The sequence below is a fragment of the Salmo trutta genome, chromosome 29, assembly GCF_901001165.1.
Source record: "Salmo trutta chromosome 29, fSalTru1.1, whole genome shotgun sequence".
Lineage (NCBI taxonomy): Eukaryota > Metazoa > Chordata > Actinopteri > Salmoniformes > Salmonidae > Salmo > Salmo trutta.
Window position 1 is genome coordinate 7,470,470 of NC_042985.1, and position 26,334 is coordinate 7,496,803.

A 26,334-nucleotide genomic window follows, 5' to 3' on the forward strand; every position below is an offset into this window, starting at 1 on the left:
AGAGCAACAACTCTCTCCTTCTCCTCCCTCTCTCTCTCCTCTACCACTAGCAGCTCCACAGAGGCACAGTTTACCTCCCTCCTCACGTGATGTTGTTCCTACAGAGCAGGGTGCTGCACCTGCCAACACACTGGAAGCCCCAGATTACTATGCCTGGTACGTTATCAACCTGCAGATCAACTATCCATGGATTTTCACATTTGACTCAAACATACCATACAATTCAACCCAAATGAACTCAAAAATTGTCAGTCAAATTGAGGGACAAAATTCTTCATGATAAATACGCCTTTATTTAGAAAATATTACAAAATGATGCATGTACACAGATCAGTAGACTCAGTCACTCCTTTTTACGACTCGTCCTGTGGGACTTTGGTTGAGGGCACCAACATGATGTAGAGACCAGAGCTGGAAAGAGAGAAAAACACCAAAACAAACAAAGGAGAAGGAGAAGACAGAAGACGTTGGGTTAAAAGGGTAATAGGACTCTCATAAAAGAAGAACAAACAACATTTATCCATTACATAATGTGTTTATCATGACTATTCCAACATCCTCACTTCCTGGATACGCTTGGTAACGTGGATTTTAATGATGTATGCGACTTCATAAAACCGTCGTCAAGTCTTGTCATTGGGCCCCCAGCGGACGGCTGCTGTCCAGTCAAACGGACAGAAGGTTGGCTGACCTGTTTCCAGGGTCATGGTTGCTATGACATCCAGTGACATGACAACACAGCAGAATGGACAGCTAGACAATAGGTTGCCCAGGCCTTCGTAGACAGATCTGCCTTGAACTTCCAACTTGTTTGAGTGTTTGCATTTACTCAACTTGCCACAGAATGGGGAATAAGGAATATTTGGAATCCAGGCAAAGCACCAGTAAACCTACAATCAATTTCAGTGCAAGGCATTTCATATTTCATCATGGCCATGGGCAAAGTCAAAAGGGGGCTGTGATATCGTAAAAGTGGCACAGATTTGTCTTTATACAGACCAGAGCATTCTACTAACTCTTCATACAGAGCATTAAACTAACTCTTTATACAGACCAGAGCATTCTACTAACTCTTCATACAGAACATTAAACTAACTCTTTATGCAGACCAGAGCATTCTACTAACTCATTACGCAGACCAGAGCATTCTACTAACTCTTTATACAGACCAGAGCATTCTACTAACTCTTCATACAGAACATTAAACTAACTCTTTATGCAGACCAGAGCATTCTACTAACTCATTACGCAGACCAGAGCATTCTACTAACTCTTTATACAGACCAGAGCATTCTACTAACTCTTCATACAGAACATTAAACTAACTCTTTATGCAGACCAGAGCATTCTACTAACTCATTACGCAGACCAGAGCATTCTACTAACTCTTTATACAGACCAGAGCATTCTACTAACTCTTCATACAGAACATTAAACTAACTCTTTATACAGACCAGAGCATTCTACTAACTCTTCATACAGACCAGAGCATTCTACTAACTCTTTATACAGACCATTATACTAACTCTTTATAGACCAGAGCATTCTACTAACTCTTTATACAGACCATTATCCTAACTCTTTATACAGACCATTATACTAACTCTAAAGGTTGAAATGAATGTGAGCCGGGTCAGGCGATGTTGCCCTCCTTACCTTTAAGCAGACACGACCTCGTATCAGAGCATAGGGAACTGGGCCGTAGCTCCTGGAGTCTGTGGAATTCCTAAGATTATCCCCTTCCAGCCACACGTGCCCTTTTGGAACCTAGACACACACCCACGGCAAGACACACCCCCACGGCAAGACACACCCCCACGGCAAGACACACCCCCACGGCAAGACACACCCCCACGGCAAGACACACCCCCACGGCATGACACGGGAAAAAACACAACGATAGAAAATATTGAATTTGTTCCACGACGACTACAACAGCCAGCTATACTGTAAACAACACCATTCCCTGACCTAGCTTTTAAACTTTGTTTACATGAAGGAGTGAGACACTACAGAGCTAGCACCCTTCACCCACCATTATGTAAAGAGAGCCCACCTCAGCCGCCTCACCCCCTACCTTCCCTCACCCCAACTTAACATCACCCCCTGGTCTGTCCTCCTTTAACCCCGGACCGTCATAGGAGCAAGGGGTCATGGGTAACGGGGTAGAGGGATTTAGTGGGACTTCAAAAGGGGCCATTAGGCTGTTGGCTGAGATCTAACCCCCTCTTACCAAGGGAGATATAGAGAGGGGGGAGAGAAAGAGAGAGAAAGAGAGAGAAAGAGAAAGAGAGAGAGAAAGAGAGAGAGAGAGAAAGAGAGAGAGAGGCCAGGGCTGAAGTTTTTCAGTCAGAATCATCCACGGGTCTCCACTAGTGAGGCCCGAGCTGCCAGTGGGGCGGCCAATCGGAGCGAGCGCTAATCCACAGTGACACCAATTATGATTAATCTCATCACTTTACTAGAGTAATCTTGCCAAGGCCCTAATTAAGTTCCTCGTCCCTCCTATATGTGAAGACAGGATCAACAACACATTATATTGTCATAATGGGCATCACAATCTGCAACTCTATGTTTGTGTTGCCTAACTTTTTAATGGACAAAGTCTTGGGGAGAAAGGAGAGGGAGATGAAATCAGATGAGAATATTATCAGAACAGAGGGTGGAGGAGACACAAACACTGATGTCTTGATTCCAATTGTGCGCGTCCATCGTATCGCAATCGTCCCAACATCAAGAATCATTATGCAGTATTAACCTATGCATTGTGTTGCGGTTCATATTCTATAGATGAGCTGACACTAATCGTGATGCAGTGACATATTGACCTAACACGAGGTAAACAACTCGGCCCCCGAGAACAACGACGACACAAACGAATGTCACTAAAAGAGTCATCTGAGAAGCATATGTCAGCCTGCTGCATTCCCACCATTACCCCTCAGTAGCATGGCAACATATGGCCGCTCCCAAGGACACGGGAACCAGAGAGGAACGCCGGCGCCATTTGTCATCTGCTGGACCATAAGCCCCTGCTATGCTCCAGCCTCAGCCTCCATCTTAGACTGACTCACTGCCTTTGTCCTGCTCAGGAAGGTCAGAGGTGTGATATCATCAACACCACCCTGTCGGTAGGCACGCTCATCTATGTTTTAGGAGACACAAAAGGGGCGGCTGCTTGAACACAGGTTCAGACTACATCTGGGTTCAAAGCAGGTTCAAGTCTCCATAGAAACACATGACAATGTCGTTATTGAAAATGCTTTTTAGTCTAGCAGAAGGTCTAATCTGAGTCCATTACACTGCCTCAGAGTTTAGCAAACACTTTAATACTAGGTAGGATACATTAGTGGTGGTCAACGTTTAGGGCCCATGGAGTGAAGGTTTGGAGGAACTCTACCTAACTAATCCAACATAAAGGTATAGGTCAACTCTATTCAGGATCTAGACTCCATTCTGTCCACTACTAACAAGGTCAATCAATTTAGATCCATCTGCTGCGGGTCAATCAAGAGTGATCAACAAATACACAGACACACAAACACCAAAGCTCTGATTGATTCGGAGCATCAAACTAATGACCCTGTAGAGAACATTCCACAGACAGGGCATCGCAAAGTAACTTCTCTGAAATCTATAGTTAGATTTATTTACCACTAATGAACTGGTAATTCATTGGTTATTGTTAAAAGGCCTGTAAAAGGCCGGTGAAAGCTGATCTGCCATGTGTGGCTCAGTTGGTAGAGCATGGTGCTGGCACCGACAGGGTTGTGGGTTCGATTCCCTGGGCCACCCATACGTTTAAATGTATGCATGCATGACTGTAATCCGCTTTGGATAAAAGCGTCTGCTAAATGCCATATATGATTATTCCAGTATATTCTGATGTGGTGAAAGACAGAGGGTTTACACATCACCTTGCAGGTTAACACGTCAGAAACATACACTTTATTATGAATGAGAGGGTGTAAAGAGAGGTGAGACTATCATTTGTAGAAACAGATGTCTCTGACGTTCTCCTCTTGAACCCTAACTTAACCAGAGGGTAGAACGAACCTCCCCTTTCATTTTACCTGCACCGGATGTTCAAATGGATCCTTGTTATTACCTAGGGGTATGATACCGGGGTGTGGTTAGAGTGTTGGACTAGTAACCGAAAGGTTGCAAGATCGAATCCCCGAGCTGACAAGGTAAAAATCTGCTGTTCTGCCCCTGAACAAGGCAGTTAACCCACTGTTCCCTGGTAGGCCGTCATTGAAAATAACAATGTGTTCTTAACTGACTTGCCTAGTTAAATAAATCAAAAATACTGGAGGTAGTGGAAGGAGGTAGACATGTTTAAATTCTGTCCCCGTCATAGTTGGTGGAACTCTTCTTCCCTGATTAAACACCTGTAAGCTCACCGCAGGCCATCGTAACCACAGCAGTCTCTGAAAACTCATTTATGGATCACACACCAGTGTTGAGTGAAGGTAGAGAGGAGGATGTCAAGGATAAGCACCTGCATGATTGACAGGCAGAGAAGCAAACACTTCTCATGAACTGTTTACCTACTTCTCCATGACACTAAGCCCTGAGTCTGACATGCCCTCTCCCAACTCCCTACACTGAGTCACCAGAACAGAATGAGAGCGCTCAGTCAAAGCATAATCAACAGGCATTGTTACTTTCCACAACACACTTCCAGCCAGCCCAGTCATCCAGTCAGGCTGTGTGCCCAGCTAGGGTTTAGGGTTGAGTGGCGTATCTTAGCTCAGCCTGGCGGCTGTGTTGTGATGTGACTCTGTTCTGAGGGAGTGATGGAACCTGAGGGAGTGATGGAACCTGTTGGGTGGTTGAAGGGGTGGGGGCGAGGCTATGTGTACCTGTCAGAGACGTGTCAAGGTGGGAAAGCTGAGCTCACCTGGATAGTGAAGTCTGCCGTTCAACAGCCTGGTCTGGCCTCACCCTGCTCCGCTCATTAAGCTAACATGATTGAGGTACAGTGCTGTTTAAGGCCTCACCCTGCTCCGCTCATTAAGCTAACATGATTGAGGTACAGTGCTGTTTAATGCCTCACCCTGCTCTGATCATAAGAATAATATCATTGAGGTACAGTGCTGTTTAATGCCTCACCCTGCTCTGATCATTAGAATAATATCATTGAGGTACAGTGTTTTGTCTAACATGGAGGGAATAGCTTTAGACTCTGAAGGCTCTCTCTCTCACATCTCTCTCAAAGACACCCACCATCATATCATGGATCAAATGTCTTTGTTGTGACAATGCATCAGACATACTGTAGGAAAGACTCCTAAGAGGTGACAAGCCAATTTGTCCATCTCCTCATCATGAATGTGGGAGGAAAGAACCTGCCTGCCTGTCAGAAGAAAGAGGAGGTGAGGACAGGCTCTCATAGAGTACACAAACAAAAACACACACGCCTAACGTCTAGGTGCATGGTGGGATGCCTTATGTCACACAAGGCTTCTATTTCATTAACACCACAACCAACTGTGTTGACAGACATTTTGGTGTGTGTTTTGACAGGGGAAATCCTACAGAAATTGGTCTGGTCTTATTCATTGTTGACCCATGTCTTGCACTGAGACACATTTCAGAGGTACAGATCTGCCATCTTAATTTGACCAGTTTCTCACAGCAGGGAAATAATCCTGCAGTATCAGGAAATGTGAATTATTATGTGGATTATTATTATTATTATTATTATTATTATGGACATTTTTGTATGGGTTGATACATTTTACGTAAGGGTAAATCAAGTCTGATATTTTAAAGTGTGAATTACAAACATTAGAATACATTTTAAAACTTGAATACACAACATGTATGCATTTTCTGCGACAACAGAGTGATCCAATTAAGAGAGTACATCTGTAGGCTGAGACCTTTGACCAACACATGTGTAGAGATTAAACCTGTTCTGCAGTAACCAGTTCAATATAGCTTTACTGCCTGTGTGTAGAGATGAAACCTGTTCCCAGAGGAAAATTAGTTTCTTTCATTTCCTGGATGACACCAGCACATCCTGTGTGTGGTTACATTCCCCTATACCTCCACTGTTCATGTGAGAGTGTGTGTACACACACACACAACACAAACACCTCAGCCCACCCATCAACCTGTCCACTCGGTTGGCACTAACTCTAACAGGCTTCAGAGAGATTGGTAGGCTGAGCGGTAGGCTGAGCGGTGGCTGAGGGCGGCGTGGCCGGGGGAGAGCAGTAATAAGAATGCAATGACAGTGGTTCCACAACAACCACGGCTCTGAGGAAATGCAGTCGCTGTCAAAGCATGATATTTGGACTGACGACACAAGATGGATGTGCATGGTCTAGAATGTAAACACCCAGAACACACTGGGATTGAGTTGAAGACACAGGGGTTTGGCTACTTATGAAGATGATTTACTGAAATGAGAGACTATCTGAAACACAACATGAAGTGTCTTGACAAGGCTTAATCATTCATCCAGAATGTATTGCTTTACTGGCTCATTTCAAGCCCTCGTCTGAAACTCTTCTCTAGGTTGTTGTAAATGTGCTCTCAATACTCTTACCTGGTAAACTAAAGGTAGAATACTGTACATGTGGCTGAGAGTCCTGGAGAGTCCTGGGGCATGACTGCTGATGAATACTTACGTATTGGTGGGTCTTGAAGATATCCGAGGGGCCACTGGTACAGACTTTGTCTCCCTCCAAACCGATGACTCTTTTACAGACGTTCATATGTGGATCAAACGGACTCTTAGCGATGACTATATCACCACTGAAGACAGAGAAGACAGGATCCATGGGGTGTGATGTCATTGACAGACATTAGGGAGAACATCAAGGGGTTACGGTGCAAAAAGCCACCACTTAGGGTAAGCTACGTTTCGCTTTACCAACTTTGAGAATTTCAAATTGAAAACTAAAACTCACTTCTCGATTCTGCAGAGATGGCGACTCAACCGTTCTGAGAAGACAACGCCGTGGCTTGTGATGGTGGGCTCCATAGAAGGACCAGAGCACTGTGGGTAAATTCACAGACATTAACATTGAAGTTGTTACTCGGGAATTCACAGACCATGGCCACAGAGGGAAAAGTATCCTACACACCGCAACAAACTCTCCGATGTACTCAAAGGCACAGTGGGCGATGCAGCCGTACTGGATGGTGTATCCCACGAAGCCCAGGGTCTTCCCCAGCGCACTGCGGAACATCTCACCACCTACACAAACACAACACACATTACAGCGCTTCATTCAGGGGACAGAGAGGTGAGGGGTGAGCTGTCACTGCAGCTAGTCTATTAGCAGCTCTAGGAACAGTGTGCAGCGGAGACTAGTGTCACACTCCCTGGTGTTTCATTCTCAGGGGCTCTACAGCCTGTTGACACCACAGAACCAGCCTAACCTTTGACCCTGTGTGAGATTGACCAATCGACACCTTGCAGGGGACGGACAAACATACCAACCTAGCAGCTTCATACGAGCATCAGTCCCTAACATTGCCCTCCCTGCATCAGACATGCTGACCAGGGTCTTCAGTACAGCTTCATACGAGCATCAGTCCCTAACACTGCCCTCCCTGCATCAGCCATGCTGACCAGGGTCTTCAGTACAGCTTCATACGAGCATCAGTCCCTAACACTGCCCTCCCTGCATCAGCCATGCTGACCAGGGTCTTCAGTACAGCTCCATACGAGCATCAGTCCCTATCACTGCCCTCCCTGCATCAGCCATGCTGACCAGTGTCTTCAGTACAGCTTCATACGAGCATCAGTCCCTAACACTGCCCTCCCTGCATCAGCCATGCTGACCAGGGTCTTCAGTACAGCTCCATACGAGCATCAGTCCCTAACACTGCCCTCCCTGCATCAGCCATGCTGACCAGGGTCTTCAGTACAGCTCCATACGAGCATCAGTCCCTAACACTGCCCTCCCTGCATCAGCCATGCTGACCAGGGTCTTCAGTACAGCTCCATACGAGCATCAGTCCCTAACACTGCTCTCCCCTGCATCAGCCATGCTGACCAGGGTCTTCAGTACAGCTTCATACGAGCATCAGTCCCTAACACTGCCCTCCCTGCATCAGCCATGCTGACCAGGGTCTTCAGTACAGCTTCATACGAGCATCAGTCCCTAACACTGCCCTCCCTGCATCAGCCATGCTGACCAGGGTCTTCAGTACAGCTCCATACGAGCATCAGTCCCTAACACTGCCCTCCCTGCATCAGCCATGCTGACCAGGGTCTTCAGTACAGCTTCATACGAGCATCAGTCCCTAACACTGCCCTCCCTGCATCAGCCATGCTGACCAGGGTCTTCAGTACAGCTCCATACGAGCATCAGTCCCTAACACTGCCCTCCCTGCATCAGCCATGCTGACCAGGGTCTTCAGTACAGCTACATACGAGCATCAGTCCCTAACACTGCCCTCCCTGCATCAGCCATGCTGACCAGGGTCTTCAGTACAGCTCCATACGAGCATCAGTCCCTAACACTGCCCTCCCTGCATCAGCCATGCTGACCAGGGTCTTCAGTACAGCTTCATACGAGCATCAGTCCCTAACACTGCCCTCCCTGCATCAGCCATGCTGACCAGGGTCTTCAGTACAGTTATCCAGTTCTGTGGGAGCCATGGAAATGGAACAAGTAGTCTTTGTTGACTCCCACACACACACACACACACACGGTAACAGATAACAGTGTGTCGTCTGAACAAACACTGCAGCACCACTCAGGGTATTGACTTTTACTCAGAACACAACCTGCCGGATGGGGAGAGAGTGACTCAATCGTTACACACACGGTCAACACACACACGCAAAAAAACTGAAATATAATTTTTTTTCCAACATAAGGGACATTTCAAAGGAAACATCAACTGCATAATAAAAGGTATGGTAGAGATAATACATCTAATGTTTCCCCCCAAAAATATAGCCTTGCTCTAGCCCTGGTGAGAATGACTTCCATATACACTACCATTCAACAGTTTGGGGTCACTTAGAAATGTCCTTGTTTTTGAAAGAAAAGCACATTTCTTTCTGTGCTGAAAAGCACAGATACTCAACTAGTCTAAAGAAGGCCAGTTTCATTGCTTCTTTAATCAGAACAACAGTTTTCAGCTATGCTAACATAATTGCAAAAGGGTATTCTAATGATCAATTAGCCTTTTAAAATGATAAACTTGGATTAGCTAACACAACGTGCCATTGGAACACAGGAGTGATGGTTGCTGATAATGGGCCTCTGTACGCCTATGTAGATACTCCATTAAAAATCTGCCGCTTCCAGCTACAACAGTCATTTACAACATTAACAATGTCTACACTGTATTTCTGATCAATTTGATGTTATTTTAATGGACAAAAATGTTTGCTTTTCTTTCAAAAAACAAGGACATTTCTAAGTGACCGCACACTTTTGAACGGTAGTGTTGATCCTGATGGAGGGATTACAAAGTAGACTACACAGCCAGTAGACTATGTGTTCTGGGGAGAGTTTAGAGGTGTACGTGTTCTGGGGAGGGTTTAGAGGTGTACGTGTTCTGGGGAGGGTTTAGAGGTGTACGTGTTCTGGGGAGGGTTTAGAGGTGTACGTGTTCTGGGGAGGGTTTAGAGGTGTACGTGTTCTGGGGAGGGTTTAGAAGTCTAGGCTACATTATAGAGCATATCACACCTGCCTATATTCAGACACCATACTTTTGGTTTAGGACTCTGTCCTGCAAGACCACCACAGGGTAATGAATTCCTCTCTTTCTCTCTATTCATCCCTCTTTCTCTCCATGTCTCACATCCCACCCATAGCATTATTAACCAAAGCTAGCAGAGCGGAAACCAAAGCCCCAAATCCTCAGAGCTCTGGGAATGACTTCCCAAAGATGGACACGGATTAGACCCCCGCGTCCTGTACCCCGTCCCTCCCTCTGTCCCCCACAATCCCCAGGTCCCCAACAGACCGAGTGTCAGGTGGCTCTCCATGCGCCCGCGAGAGGCGTTACCCCTAATCCCATTACTCTGTCCTTTCAACACACACACACACACACACACACACACACACACACACACGATACTCTTCTCTCACCTCTCACCCAAAATACAAACTGAATCCATATCCTGTTGCTGATATCGCTCCACCCCATCCACCTTTCATGCCTACTGCCTATAACCCTGCTGCCTATACCCCTGCTGCCTATACCCCGACATCCTGCTCATATACCCCTGCTGCCTATACCCCGACATCCTGCTCATATACCCCTGCCTCTATCCCTACATCCTGCTCATATACCCCTGCCTCTATCCCTACATCCTGCTCATATACCCCTGCCTCTACCCCTACATCCTGCTCATATACCCGTCTCTACCCCTACATCCTGGTCATATACCCCTGCCTCTACCCCTACATCCTGCTCATATACCCCTGCGTCTATCCCTACATCCTGCTCATATACCCCTGCCTCTATCCCGACATCCTGCTCATATACCCCTGCCTCTATCCCTACATCCTGCTCATATACCCCTGCCTCTATCCCTACATCCTGCTCATATACCCCTGCCTCTATCCCTACATCCTGCTCATATACCCCTGCCTCTATCCCTACATCCTGCTCATATACCCCTGCCTCTATCCCGACATCCTGCTCATATACCCCTGCCTCTATCCCTACATCCTGCTCATATACCCCTGCCTCTATCCCGACATCCTGCTCATATACCCCTGCCTCTATCCCGACATCCTGCTCATATACCCCTGCCTCTATCCCGACATCCTGCTCATATACCCCTGCCTCTATCCCGACATCCTGCTCATATACCCCTGCCTCTATCCCGACATCCTGCTCATATACCCCTGCCTCTATCACTACATCCTGCTCATATACCCCTGCCTCTATCACTACATCCTGGTCATGCTTCATCCCTCCACCCTGACATGTCTTTACCTCTACACTAGGAGTCCTGGAATAATCTGTGGTGAATGTGTGTGACTGTCTCTCGATGTGTGTCACTGTGAAAATATGCTCTTATTGGAGGAAAGAGAAAAGGGTCTGACAAACAGCCGTGAACCCAGTTGTGTGAACTTCTCTGATCATAGCAGCCCCCTGGTCCTACAGGTCAGTCCAGTCCTACTAGGAACCTAGAGTAGAACTGAATCCCACAGGTCAGTCCAGTCCTACTAGGAACCTAGAGTAGAACTGAATCCTACAGGTCAGTCCAGTCCTACTAGGATCCTAGAGTAGAACTGAATCCTACAGGTCAGTCCAGTCCTACTAGGAACCTAGAGTAGAACTGAATCCTACAGGTCAGCCCAGTCCCACTAGGAACCTAGAGTAGAACTGAATCCTACAGGTCAGTCCAGTCCTACTAGGAACCTAGAGTAGAACTGAATCCTACAGGTCAGTCCAGTCCTACTAGGATCCTAGAGTAGAACTGAATCCTACAGGTCAGTCCAGTCCTACTAGGAACCTAGAGTAGAACTGAATCCTACAGGTCAGCCCAGTCCTACTAGGATCCTAGAGTAGAACTGAATCCTACAGGTCAGCCCAGTCCTACTAGGATCCTAGAGTAGAACTGAATCCTACAGGTCAGTCCAGTCCTACTAGGATCCTAGAGTAGAACTGAATCCTACAGGTCAGTCCAGTCCTACTAGGATCCTAGAGTAGAACTGAATCCTACAGGTCAGTCCAGTCCTACTAGGAACCTAGAGTAGAACTGAATCCTACAGGTCAGCCCAGTCCTACTAGGAACCTAGAGTAGAACTGAATCCTACAGGTCAGTCCAGTCCTACTAGGATCCTAGAGTAGAACTGAATCCTACAGGTCAGTCCAGTCCTACTAGGATCCTAGAGTAGAACTGAATCCTACAGGTCAGCCCAGTCCTACTAGGATCCTAGAGTAGAACTGAATCCTACAGGTCAGCCCAGTCCTACTAGGAACCTAGAGTAGAACTGAATCCTACAGGTCAGTCCAGTCCTACTAGGATCCTAGAGTAGAACTGAATCCTACAGGTCAGTCCAGTCCTACTAGGATCCTAGAGTAGAACTGAATCCTACAGGTCAGTCCAGTCCTACTAGGATCCTAGAGTAGAACTGAATCCTACAGGTGGGTCTAGTCCTACTAGGATCCTAGAGTAGAACTGAATCCTACAGGTCAGCCCAGTCCCACTAGGAACCTAGAGTAGAACTGAATCCTACAGGTCAGTCCAGTCCTACTAGGATCCTAGAGTAGAACTGAATCCTACAGGTCAGTCCAGTCCTACTAGGATCCTAGAGTAGAACTGAATCCTACAGGTCAGTCCAGTCCTACTAGGATCCTAGAGTAGAACTGAATCCTACAGGTGGGTCTAGTCCTACTAGGATCCTAGAGTAGAACTGAATCCTACAGGTCAGCCCAGTCCCACTAGGAACCTAGAGTAGAACTGAATCCCACAGGTCAGTCCAGTCCCACTAGGATCCTAGAGTAGAACTGAATCCTACAGGTCAGTCCAGTCCCACTAGGATCCTAGAGTAGAACTGAATCCCACAAGTCAGTCCAGTCCCACTAGGAACCTAGAGTAGAACTGAATCCTACAGGTCAGTCCAGTCCCACTAGGATCCTAGAGTAGAACTGAATCCTACAGGTCAGTCCAGTCCTACTAGGATCCTAGAGTAGAACTGAATCCTACAGGTCAGCCCAGTCCTACTAGGAACCTAGAGTAGAACTGAATCCCACAGGTCAGCCCAGTCCTACTAGGAACCTAGAGTAGAACTGAATCCCACAGGTCAGTCCAGTTCTACTAGGATCCTAGAGTAGAACTGAATCCCACAGGTCAGTCCAGTCCCACTAGGAACCTAGAGTAGAACTGAATCCTACAGGTCAGTCCAGTCCTACTAGGAACCTAGAGTAGAACTGAATCCCACAGGTCAGTCCAGTCCTACTAGGAACCTAGAGTAGAACTGAATCCCACAGGTCAGTCCAGTCCCACTAGGAACCTAGAGTAGAACTGAATCCTACAGGTCAGCCCTGTCCCACTAGGATCCTAGAGTAGAACTGAATCCCACAGGTCAGTCCAGTCCCACTAGGAACCTAGAGTAGAACTGAATCCCACAGGTCAGTCCAGTCCTACTAGGAACCTAGAGTAGAACTGAATCCCACAGGTCAGTCCAGTCCTACTAGGAACCTAGAGTAGAACTGAATCCCACAGGTCAGTCCAGTCCTACTAGGAACCTAGAGTAGAACTGAATCCTACAGTCCAGTCCTACTAGGAACCTAGAGTAGAACTGAATCCCACAGGTCAGTCCAGTCTCACTAGGATCCTAGAGTAGAACTGAATCCCACAGGTCAGTCCAGTCCTACTAGGAACCTAGAGTAGAACTGAATCCCACAGGTCAGTCCAGTCCTACAGGTCAGTCCAGTCCTACTAGGATCCTAGAGTAGAACTGAATCCCACAGGTCAGTCCAGTCCTACTAGCGACCTAGAGTAGAACTGAATCATACAGGTCAGTCCAGTCCTACTAGGATCCTAGAGTAGAACTGAATCCCACAGGTCAGTCCAGTCCTACTAGCGACCTAGAGTAGAACTGAATCATACAGGTCAGTCCAGTCCTACTAGGATCCTAGAGTAGAACTGAATCTCACAGGTCAGTCCAGTTCTACTAGGAACCTAGAGTAAAACTGAATCCCACAGGTCAGTCCAGTCCTACCAGGAACCTAGAGAAGAACTGAATCCCACAGGTCAGTCCAGTTCTACTAGGAACCTAGAGTAGAACTGAATCCCACAGGTCAGTCCAGTCCTACTAGGAACCTAGAGTAGAACTGAATCCCACAGGTCAGTCCAATCCTACTAGGATCCTAGAGTAGAACTGAATCCCACAGAACAGTCCAGTCCTACTAGGAACCTAGAGTAGAACTGAATCCCACAGGTCAGTCTAGTCCTACTAGGAACCTAGAGTAGAACTGAATCCCACAGGTCAGTCCAGTCCTACCAGGAACCTAGAGTAGAACTGAATCCTACAGTCCAGTTCTACTAGGAACCTAGAGTAGAACTGAATCCCACAGGTCAGTCCAGTCCTACTAGGATCCTAGAGTAGAACTGAATCCCATAGGTCAGTCCAGTCCTACTAGGAACCTAAAGTAGAACTGAATCCCACCACCACAGACTAAATCAAGGGCCTTTACCGAGGGCCCTCTGAACACCTATCATGGAGTATCAAGGATCAGAGAACATTTAGGACTATCACAACCACTCAACATCACACAGCCATATCCCTACAGTATCCCCCAAACCAGTGTACAATCCCCTATATCCTTCATTATCTCTCCATTTCATCCCTCCATTCCGCTGTGCATTCATCATAGGTAGGGATTAGGGTCTTAACATAATAAGATCACACAGCCAGTGACTGATATCAAGAGAGAGGCCACATGCAGCCACCTGGTTTTATCTGGCAGCCTCTGTCACCCATGGGGTGTGTGTGTTACATTACACAAGGAACTCAAATTGGGATTGAGAATGAGATGGGACACACCACCAGAGACATCTGATAGGATCTGTACCCCCCGATCCCCCTGGCTGTGGGTCTAGGACAAACCCCACTAGGCTATCTCCTCCATAATACCCTGCCTGTGTCTTTGGGGTAGCTGTTGACATTCAGCTGGAAATTAAACACTAAGTCTCTGTCTGTTAATCCAGGATTACACACCAAACATGTTCCTGGAAAAACAATGAGTGGTAGCGGCATCTGAGTGGAACCATCTGTGTCAGCCGTCTCCTACAGTCACATGGCTCCCAGAGCCGCCGGCCTCCTCCAGGCTCCCAGAGCCGCCGGCCTCCTCCAGGCTCCCAGAGCCGCCGGCCTCCTCCAGGCTCCCAGAGCCGCCGGCCTCCTCCAGGCTCCCAGAGCCGCCGGCCTCCTACAGGCTCCCAGAGCCGCCGGGCCTCCTACAGTCACCCGCCGGGCCTCCTACAGTCACCCGCCGGGCCTCCTACAGTCACCCGCCGGGCCTCCTACAGTCACCCGCCAGGCCTCCTACAGTCACAGGCTCCCAGCGACAGCGGTCGCGCAACTACAGGGGATCCCAAATCCACCAGTCAATAGAAACGCCCCATTGGGTGTCTTTTACCTCTATGATCACTGCCTGGGGGACAACATTCAGACAATAGTTCAGGAATCACAAGCAGCTGAATTTACATTCAACTTAATTACATTTGTTAACTGTATGATTGGATACAAGTGTCAACATGGAGCACAGTTCGACACTAAAAACATTCATACAACCAAAACTAGGCCTAAATAGGCCTAGACCAAGGCCTATATCATCATTACCAGTCAGTAAGAAAGGGGCTTCTAATAGAGAGAATAGGGCTAACAGAACCAGCTGGCTGAAGCTCTATTTACATGTTGTGTCATTTAGCAGATGTTCTTAACCAGAGCGACTTACAGTAGTGAGTACATAATACATTTACCTACTGGTCCCCTGTGGGAATCCAACCCACAACCCTGTCGTTGCAAGCGCCGTGTTCTACCAACTGATCCACACGGGACTGCAGTAGGTTCATTACATTTACATTTTACATTTTAGTTATTTAGCAGACGCTCTTATCCAGAGCGACTTACAGTAGTGAATGCAAACATTTCATACATTATTTTTATTTTTTTCCCGTACTGGTCCCCCGTGGGAATCGAACCCACAATCCTGGCGTTGCAAACACCATGCTCTACCAACTGAGCCACACGGGACCCATTGGAATCACTGCCCCTGGTCTCCAAAAGTTATTTTATATAAAAGTCTGTAACGTCTATGTTTTAAATGTATGTCAATTGTAAAGTATTTTTGTCTGTAATGTATTTTTCGTTAGGCCTATGTGTCAGAACCCAGGAAGACTAGCTGTCTCTAATGGGGATCTAATAAAATCACAGAAAAAGGTTTCACTCTACGAAGGCAGTCATTATCAAACATGACCAGTCTATTAGAGGCACAAAGGGAGTCCCAATCCAAACAGCCTACAAGGCCCTTGCTCTCTTTACAAGCCTACATTAGGAAAACATGGGCTGAAAGAGGGCTGGGCCACTGGAGGGCTAAGAGGCTTACAGACCCCATGTCAGAGATGGTGCTTCTCCCTGTGGACCCCAGATGGGGAGGGAATGAATCCCACCTCTGATGTCCCCTCTCTGGGCAGCAGAAGGCAGCGGAAGGGTGGGTGCTAAAGCTCGATTTGATCTTAATGTGAGTTTTAAAGGGGGACTGACCAGGGATATGTGTGCAACTATCAGCCCAATCTGAGGTAATCCTACTGATTTAGACACAGACACCTGTCTGGGACCGAGAGTGACAGATGCAAAACAAATCACAAGTCACAGCCTTACAATGTAGCCATCTAGCCCCCCCTCTCCCCTGTTCCTGAACACAGAGATGATTGAACAGACTGATCTGCACATTGCTCTTTTCATTGTTGCTAGCAGCAACCCAGCCGCCAAACAGCTGAGCAGGGTGCCTATTTGAGGAGTCGGAGGCTTAGAGCCAGCAATCAATGGGTCAGCCCAGAGCAAATAACAGTCTAGTGATATGAATACGACTGCTTTGAATTGAAACGGACGTGTCTGGGGCTGCTGGGCCCATGTCCCCATACAATGACACGGAATAGAATACTAGTGACTAATCTTTATTGTATTGGCCGCTGGCTGGTGTGCGCGGTGCTGGGCCGGTGTTGAGAGAGTGGACTGATCTTATCAGGGTCTTGTATTGCTTTCACAATTAGGTCGGTGTTCATGCCAATGACTCAGCCACCTCAACAGACTAGAACTTCATTATAAATGTTTCACTCGGCATCTGTTGGAAATTCAAAGAAAGCCAAAAATATATACATTTTGAAAAAATTGCTATTGGAAAAAAGTCCTTAAATACAACGTCCTGAAGAAAAACCCTAGCCCCACTAATTGTCCATGTACCCGAAGACCATTACTTTCCTTTCAATGCTACTCAAACAAACATGGAGTACATTGATGGAGATCTGACTTCCCCTCTAGTCACAGCCATTCTATTCCCTCTCCCAGTGACACACAGCTAGCGCTATAGCGGAATAAGACTGGAGAAACCAGAACAATATACAGCGGAAGAGGCTGACATGTTATGACTGCCTGCATTATATGGCACAATCAGATACACTGATGGATAAAACTGATATAATATAAATAATACACAGGGACGGATGACATTCAAAATGGAGGGAAAGAGATGTTATTTTAGAAATCCTGGCGGTCATGTTGATACTACTGCCACATATTGACCTGTAAGGCCACATACAGTAGGCCCCGGGGTTCAACTGGGAATTATTCACTTTAAAAATGGGTTGATTTAGGCCTCCCGAGTGGCGCAGCGGTCTAAGGCAATGCATCGCAGTGCTAGAGGAGTCACTACAGACACGGGTTCGATTCCGGGCTGTATCACAACCGGCCGTGATCAGGAGTCCCATAGGGCGGCACACAATTTGCCCAGTGTCGTCCGGGTTATGGGAGGGTTTGGCCCGGGGGGGGGGGGGGGGGGGGGGGGCTTTACTTGGCTCATCGCGCTCTAGCGACTACTTATGGCGGGCCGGGCGCCTACAGGCTGACCTCGGTCGTCAGTTGAACTGTGTTTCCTCCGACACATTGGTGCAGTTTGCGGGCGGATGTTAAGAAGCGCAGTTTGGCAGGTCATGTTTCAGAGGACGCATGACTCAACCTTCGCCTCCCGAGCCCTTTGGGGAGTTGCAGCGATGAGAAAAGATAAAAAGGGGGTAAAAATTTAAATAAAATAATAATAATAAGGGGTGATTTTCCCACTGTCCTCTCCTACAATTCAATAGTGACGAAACTTGACACTATATCCTAACCCCTGGTAATACCCTTATTATTATACATTAAACAGTCAATTATTTTATCGTTTTCATTTTTAGATGTCTCTTAGATCCAGCTTACCTCTTGTGGGTCTTGCACAATGCCCTGTGTTGTCAGTAGAAGGCCTGGCTATATTCCCCGGGTCTCCTGTCAGCCCATGTTTACCTCAAAGCGCTGTCACAACAACAGGACTGCCTCTGCTAAGAGCATTTTGTAAAGTGAGCAGTTGGGCCATCACTTCTAGCCTAGAGCATATCAGCATCCTTACTGAGCTGTAAGTCTCTCTCATCTTAACCCACCACACATACAGCTCCCTATGAGAGGCATGCCTCTTCTCTTGCAGTGCTCATAGAGCTCTCTGGAGTAGGATGAAGTTTCCCATAGACACTGGTCTACAGTTTTACGTTTTCCCTCCTAATGGGTATGGTTACAATTTGGGAAGGTTAGCTGATCCCAGATCGGTGTCTAAGGACAAATTCTACCAGGAGCTACTGTACCTCTGTTTTATAGTATTGGTCTGTGTGACAGGGAAAGTTAGCTGAGACTCAGTCTGTGTTCCCTCTGCAAGGGGTCAGACCCTGACCGGAGATGACTGGAGTCACAGTATGAGAGAGACAGAGGTTAACAAAGACTAGTCTCCTTCATCAGACTGTCCAACAGCTCCTTGTTTTGACAACACTGAGTCTAATTAGGAAAGTAGCTAAGGCTAATTTGAAGACTAATGTCAATCCCCAAAACTTCAGCTCAAACTGTGGCTGACTGGATACATATAACCACTCCTCCCAACCCCACCCCTGTCATGCTAGATTTAACCCCTTCCACCCACCCCACCCCTGTCATGCTAGATTTAACCCCTTCCACCCACCCCACCCCTGTCATGCTAGATTTAACCCCTTCCACCCACCCCACCCCTGTCATGCTAGATGTAACCCCTTCCACCCACCCCACACCTGCTCAGCAAATGAGTGTCTTGTCACAGGCATGATTTCTTTATGTCATGTAGAATAGGAAATTGTGTCAGTTCTACAAATTAGGCTGCATTTATATGTGTAGACATTGCACCCCACTAATTAAGTCCTGGTGTCGCCATGGTTCTGCCCCAATGTCACATGACCAGAAACTAATCTCATTTGCTGGCTGATGTGGCCCTCTGCTTGCTGCCTACTACAATATCTTTAAGTAGTAAAGTGGTTGTGAACATGATAAACAATAGTTTACAATGTCCAATAGTTCAAATAATCACTTTAAGATTAATAAATGGGGGTATAAGGAAGGTTGTGATGTTACACATGCATGTATTTAACTTCATGTAATTTTAGGTTCTTGACCAAATGGCTGTCCAGGCTTCAGTGAGGGTAACCAGGCAAAGGTTTGGAGGTGGAAAATGTAAAAAATTAAATTAAATTAAAAAAAGAGTATACTTTACTAGCTTATGTATCACAAAATACTAGTTGGCATCAGGTCTGAAAGGGGGGACTTTTGGTTTGAGGCTTTGAGCAGCCTCTTTAAAATATAGCCAAGATGAAAGATTGATGAAAGATGACAAAAGAGATTCTTTCTGATGATTAGAACAACATGATTGCAACATGCATTTGGCTGATTTCATAACACATATGATAAAACATAGATCTAAATCTTTGTTAGGCTAGATCAGGACTTTCCAACCCTGTTCCTGGAGAGCTACCCTCCTGTAGGTTTTTGTTTCAACCACAGTTGCAACTAACCTGGTTTATTAATTAAGCAGCCAATTATTAGAATCAGTTGCGCTAAATTAGGGTTGGAGCGAAAACCTACAGGACGTAGTTCTCCCGATACAGGGTTGGAGAGCCCTGGGCTATATGCAATATTTATGCACATCAAATATTATAGATCTATAAAAGCCTACGTTTGAAGGTCATAGCCTGCTACTTTCTAGTCTAGAATAGTCTACATGTGTGTCATTTGAAAGCTAAGTGTCTACCCACATTGCAGACCGATGACCGTATTCCCTAGAATGCAAATGAGCTGGCAGGCTGGGATATTTTATTTCAAATACATTAGTGTAACCCTAATCTAAAGATAAACAAAGCTGTAATCGTTTTGTACGGTTGAAGACTGGGCAAAACAAACAGAACCCCATCTACATGTTCGACTTTCCTATCCAGCAGTTTGTTGTAAATCAGAGTTATGTATTTATTTCACAGAATCGCAGCTTCCTATTCAGCAAAATACGTTCACTAAATGTTAGACATTTAAAACATGTATTTGTCTTATTGGATAATCAACTCACCGCTATCCAGCGCCGACAGCTACGGAAGCTGCCCTCACCCAGACACGCTATCTAACAACCGCTTCTGTGATTGGTAGCGACTGAGCAATCCCAGCTCTGATTGGGTTGATGTAATTCAAAACATCAACATTCGTCACCACGGGGAAAAAAGCATGGCGGCCCCCAAGATGAGCATGGGTAAACCTACCGCGGACCGTTTACCGTGCAATACCACCAGTTTTCAGAAGAAATCACGAAGCAAACTAGTTTCAATACCTGGCACAAGACCTTCGATTCAAAATGGGCAACTTATTGTTTCGACTGGTGTCACATCTCTCGACTACGTGATTGGTCAGTCTGCCACGAATGTGTTGACAGCTAGCTAACGCGAGTTGTTTTGCTATTTCTGATGAATTAAACTATCTAACAATAATACTTGTTTTAATTTGGTTAGTTTTAAAGGAATGTTATCGTTGTCATTATTCGACTGCATGTCTTCAACCACTGAGTCGCATGAAGGTAGCCGGCTAGCTTCACGTTATTTACTATAACATTCATGTAACGTCAACAATAATTCGTGTGCCCCATTTGAAACAACCGGCACACCTTCACGCCATATTAAAGGTTGACAGCTGGCTCTGGACTATTCGTCAGTCATGGTACTGGGCGCTCGTAACTAGTTTATTGGTTTTTGTTCCAGTCCAACACTTATTCAACAATGAGCTTGATTAGTTAGAGCTCGATCAAAAGCCTGCACTCCCTGTGGGTCCACAGGACCGCATTTTTAAATCAAAATATCAATCGTGTTTCAGAGCAAGCAGTCATTTTTGCTTTTTAACACCTACATATGAAACAGGCCTATGTAAGGACAAAATGTGAAATATGCTAATATTAATTCTCTATGTTTTGTCAAATATATTTCAACAATCCTTCCTCCAAAGAACCATTCTATGGATGAAATGTGAAAATCCCCCCAAATCATGGTCTTTTTAAAAATAATCCTGCTTTCATGAGGAATCACCCTGCATGTCAGGCCTATGCTACACTTGGTTATCTGTAAATGATATGGCGTTGTCATGAACAAAAATCAACCTATTTGTAATATTTTTTTAATTCTTGAAATAGGTGGTGGTTTAGCAGTTGGAACCCTTCTACTCATAGGTAAGTCTAATTCTACATTTTCTATTGTACATTTAGACCATTTATGAGTAGAGGTACTACTGTACCTTGTCCAAGATGTACTAGCCTAGGTAACCTACTCCTTTTAATGTCCAATAACCTTATGATCAGACAAACTGGCTCTGGCAGCCAAAACAGCCAAATAATCTTTCTAAACGGGAATCGATTCTCAAGACAAACTGGCTCTGGCAGCCAAAACAGCCAAATAATCTATCTAAACGGGAATCGATTCTCAATTGCGATACAGTTCTATAAGGCACTCTATGGGCGTCTCTCTTCCGTTACACACTGGTGATTGGAGACGCTAGATAGCTAATTAGAACTGGTGGTCGCCTCTCTCTTCCATAAACAAGCTGTAACATGAACAGTGTTAAGTGTTAAAAAGGTGTATAGTAATTTAATCTTTCTCGATGATATGAAAGTAAAGTTCCAAGTTTCCAAGCTAAGAGTATTAAAGTGTAGACAGAGCGTCAGGACTGTTATACACATTGGCCGCGCTGTCGTCAATGTTTCGAATGAGCCCCAGGGATTATTGCAGTCACTATCTCCACCTGAAAGTACCCGAGACTGGTGTAAGGCAATGCTATGGCATTAGATTGTCCTTATCACTTAGATTACCTTTGACCTGTGCTTCTTGCTTTAGTGGGTTCAGCAGAGGGCACTGCTTGTTTTTGACCAACAAGCACAAAGCTGTTTTGCCTGACACCTGCCATCCAAGTCCCTTAAAACAATACACCCTTGTAGATAAGTTGTTGATAACGGTAGATAAGTTGATCCTTCCGATCACCCAGAAAGCGAATGATCTGGCCCTCATTGGTTCAGGTGTGTATAAGCTAGCCTGGCAGTCAGATGTGTTTGTTCTTAGCCAACTCCCCCATCATGTTTGGTAATGACAAACAGTAGTGTAATGGAGGGTAAACGCATTTTACCCATCTTTTTTATTTTGTGATCATTTACCCACCTTCTTTATTTTGTGAAAGTTTACCCACCTTTTGCAGAGAAAAAAAACTAACATTTTAGAGCAATTTAAGGTGGTGTATATAATATTACTGGTCTCGGGCTCCCTAGGTGTATATAATATTACTGGTCTCGGGCTCCCTAGGTGTATATAATATTACTGGTCTCGGGCTCCCTAGGTGTATATAATATTACTGGTCTCGGGCTCCCTAGGTGTATATAATATTACTGGTCTCGGGCTCCCTAGGTGTATATAATATTACTGGTCTCGGGCTCCCTAGGTGTATATAATATTACTGGTCTCGGGCTCCCTAGGTGTATGTAATATTACTGGTCTCGGACTCCCTAGGTGTATATAATATTACTGGTCTCGGACTCCCTAGGTGTATATAATATTACTGGTCTCGGGCTCCCTAGGTGTATATAATATTACTGGTCTCGGGCTCCCTAGGTGTATATAATATTACTGGTCTCGGGCTCCCTAGGTGTATATAATATTACTGGTCTCGGGCTCCCTAGGTGTATATAATATTACTGGTCTCGGGCTCCCTAGGTGTATGTAATATTACTGGTCTCGGACTCCCTAGGTGTATATAATATTACTGGTCTCGGACTCCCTAGGTGTATATAATATTACTGGTCTCGGGCTCCCTAGGTGTATATAATATTACTGGTCTCGGGCTCCCTAGGTGTATATAATATTACTGGTCTCGGGCTCCCTAGGTGTATATAATATTACTGGTCTCGGGCTCCCTAGGTGTATATAATATTACTGGTCTCGGGCTCCCTAGGTGTATATAATATTACTGGTCTCGGGCTCCCTAGGTGTATACAGTTTAAGTCGGAAGTTTACATACACCTTAGCCAAATACATTTAGGCAAAGGTAACGGGATTTAATGACTATCGCCCCGTAGCACTCACCTCTGTCATCATGAAGTGCTTTTAGAGACTAGTCAAGTATCACGTCACCTCTACCTTACCTGCCACCCTCAACCCACTTGGCTTACTGCCACAATAGATCCACAGATGATGCAATCACCATCACTCTGCTCTATCCCATCTGGACAAGAGGAATACCTACGTAAGAATATTGTTTATTGACTATAGCTCAGTATTCAACACCATAGTACTCTCCAAGCTCATCATTAAACTTGAGGCCCTGGGTCTGAACCCCGCCCGTGCAATTTGGTCCTGGACTTCCTGGGGGCAGCCCGGCAACGTATCCGTGTATGCGTCTAGATTATTTTCGCAAGCTACCCGGAACATATCCCAGTCCATGTGATCAAAACAATCCTGAAGCGTGGCTAACCATCTCCACCCCCCCTCCCCCACCATTTCCACCCCCTTCAGCTACGTGAGACAGGGCCATTCTATCTCCATGTTAAAAGCCAAATCCTAGAGTTCACTCCCCTTTACAATCCCACGTCAAAATGAGCAAAATTAGAGCACCAGGAAAACCTGTTAAGACAAAAAGGAATTCCCCTCTAACTGTTCAGAGAGTGACTGAACTTTCCTGGAGTCCTGTGGTCACGACCCACCAAGAGGTGACTCTGCCGCCTCACCCCTCCATACCCCGCCCCCCGTCACTCCCCACTCTCTCTAATTTTCTCAGCCCCCTCCTCCTCAGCAGCCTAATGACTCCCTCAGGTTCTATTTGGAAGGGCTCCCATAGAAAGGCAGGGCACAATGGGCCTCATCTGGAGAGGGCCCATCTGGGAGGCTTTGTGGGCCCTGCTGAAAGCCACAAAGGTCCCGCTGACCTAGAAAGCCATCAATAAGAGGACGGGGAGCCCCACCGACGACAAATTGAAGAGGCAGGGAATTTCCTGGGCCATCCCGGGAGCTGTCCCATCATGGGTGAGGAATGAGGAAACAGGCCAGGAACGTTGGGGGGCGGAGAGGGAAGTACATTCTCCAGGTGTTCCTGGATGGCTCTGCGTTATTCCCGAGCTGTCGGATGTGATGTCAGCTGTATGGCTGTCACCTTTAACTGTCACTGTCCTTTGTGTGTGTGCCTGCTGTCTGCCATTGTGTGTAGAGGCCAGAGACTGCTTTACAAAATGGTGGTTTGTGGCTGTGACAAGAAGCAGCAGTGGCATGCTGGGTAGTGGTATGTGGGGGCGTGGAAGTAGGAAGTGGGCTTTGTGTGGTCTGAGGTAGCCATCCGTGGTAGAATGTGTCCCTCACTCACTAGTCACTAGTCCTCACTGTCACTCAGGATTTCATTACAGACGTAAATAAGACCAGAATGCAAGCTCTTCCAAGTGTTAGCCTATTTTATCCTGAAGCTGCAAACAGCTCTGAGTTCCACTAGAATTAGGCCTGGTGTCTCACTGTTGTGTTGTGTTTGACATTTAGACTGCACGTCTTTTTGGATGTAAATGTCACCTGATGCCTTTTTATACACACCTAAATCAGCATTATCTTCTGAATTGAATAGTGTTCATATGAATTACACCAACAAACACAAGGCCATCTGAAAAGCCATCATCACCATCATAATCCTCAGAGAACAACAGTGAATTAAAGTGAGCTGGATGTCAAGAAATTGGCTACCATTGAAATGAGCTGACTTGACTCACACATCAACAGTCATTTCATTGGCGTGAAGAAACACTCCCGACTCTGAATGCATGGTTGAGTTCCACATCCCTATGTCATTTAGCTGACAGGGGGCTCATACCTCCATGAGAACTCTGGTGAATCCTCCACACAGGATGTCCTATCCCCTCTTCAAGATGGTGGAGGAGATGAGGTGTGGCTCACCCCTTTCTGTGAGAGGTGTGGCTGTCGTCTCATATGATGGGGAGCTCTGGTTCAGGAGATGACACCTGTGTCTCTGTGTCGTGTCCATTCTCCCCACCTCCCTCACTAAGCGTGACTGGTCATTACATCCATTCCAGACAGGCAGTGTGACAGATCCCCATCTGTTGTGTTGTAATTAGGCTCAGCCAGGTGTAAGGTGTTACGTTGGGAAACACTGTGGCTTTATGTGAACAGCGAATCCTGTCTTTTACTGTCAATGTATATAGACATTTAAACTTCATCACCTCTATGCTGTGTACATGATGTGTTTATAATGTCATTTGTTTCTTCCATTTTTTGAGACTAAAGTGTCAGTGATCTGTGTCAATGACGCTGTTCTCTGTGTAGGTAGGAGGACACTATGACAGTGGGACCTAATGTTACGTTATGTGTGTTGTCTCTCAGAGGAGGACCGATATGACAGCTACTCTCGAATGCTGCTCAAGTACTTCCTGGCAGAGGGGGTGGTGTGTGGACATGAACTCTACGTGGCGTCTGCTCTGGACCACCCCAATGACATCCTACAGGTGTGTGTGTGTGTGTGCGTTCATACTGTCAGTCTGTCCCACTGGCCTGCACATCTTTTACCATAGGGTCTTTATGGATTTGTAGCAATGATGCTGCCTTGTTTTTGGGGGGTTCAAGGGTGGTGTGTGTTGGGGGGGTTGGCATTGTTGAGATGTTTCCGGATACATCACTCTGAAGGGGAGCAGAGCTCCTAAAGCTGTTTCCCACTCGGCACCACAGGATTGATAGTGGGAGGGGTCACAACTTAACCCACTCTTTACATATCAAAGGGTTAGAGGCGGAGCGTAAGAGAGGAGGGAGGTCTCTGGTCTGGCATAATCAAATCATATTGGTTCCCAATTCAATCAATTGCAGAAAAGGAAAATTGCTGAGCCAGGAACTGTACTGCAGTTTCTTTTCTCTGCGATTGATTGAACTGCGTCTCTAGAAAGATGGGGCCAATGGAGAAGTTCCAACCCAACTTTGCTATATAGTGACTTTTATTGTGTTTATCTTGACTTTTTTGTACAGAAAGTTCATACTATTATCACATATGACCGCCAAGTACTTCTGGACATCAGATCGACAGTTACTACCCTTGATTTCAACTTCAAATACGACTTCAACTCCGACTCAGCTGTTCCACTGATCATATCGGACCCTATTCCTTTGTTCCATGGACTAACAAAACGCCGCATGTAGAAACGTGGGAGATGCTGCAATGTTATGTCTTACTGAAACGTGGGATGTTATGTCTTACTGAAACGTGGGATGTTATGTCTTACTGAAACGTGGGA

General features: G+C 46.1%; 2 protein-coding genes across 2 annotated transcripts in view; one reads left to right on the plus strand and one right to left on the minus strand.

Annotated features, from left to right (window-relative positions):
* Nucleotides 1-270: 270 nt before the first annotated feature.
* Nucleotides 271-20,208, minus strand: LOC115166838 (mitochondrial inner membrane protease subunit 1). Its single transcript, XM_029720705.1, has 6 exons — nt 20,110-20,208; nt 7,101-7,213; nt 6,924-7,012; nt 6,642-6,768; nt 1,657-1,767; nt 271-411 (listed from the first exon to the last, which is right to left on the minus strand). Exons 2-6 carry the CDS (start codon nt 7,203-7,205, stop codon nt 340-342), a joined length of 504 nt encoding a protein of 167 aa, XP_029576565.1. The 5' UTR covers nt 7,206-7,213; nt 20,110-20,208; the 3' UTR covers nt 271-339.
* Nucleotides 20,209-20,227: 19 nt separating this feature from the next.
* elp4 (elongator acetyltransferase complex subunit 4) overlaps nt 20,228-26,334 on the plus strand; it is a 160,021-nt gene continuing 153,914 nt past the window's right edge. Inside the window, exons 1-3 of the mRNA XM_029720703.1 lie at nt 20,228-20,439; nt 21,214-21,249; nt 25,436-25,557. Of these exons, the coding sequence (XP_029576563.1) occupies nt 20,262-20,439; nt 21,214-21,249; nt 25,436-25,557 (336 nt within the window). The 5' untranslated portion in view covers nt 20,228-20,261. The remainder of the gene's footprint in view (nt 20,440-21,213; nt 21,250-25,435; nt 25,558-26,334) is intronic.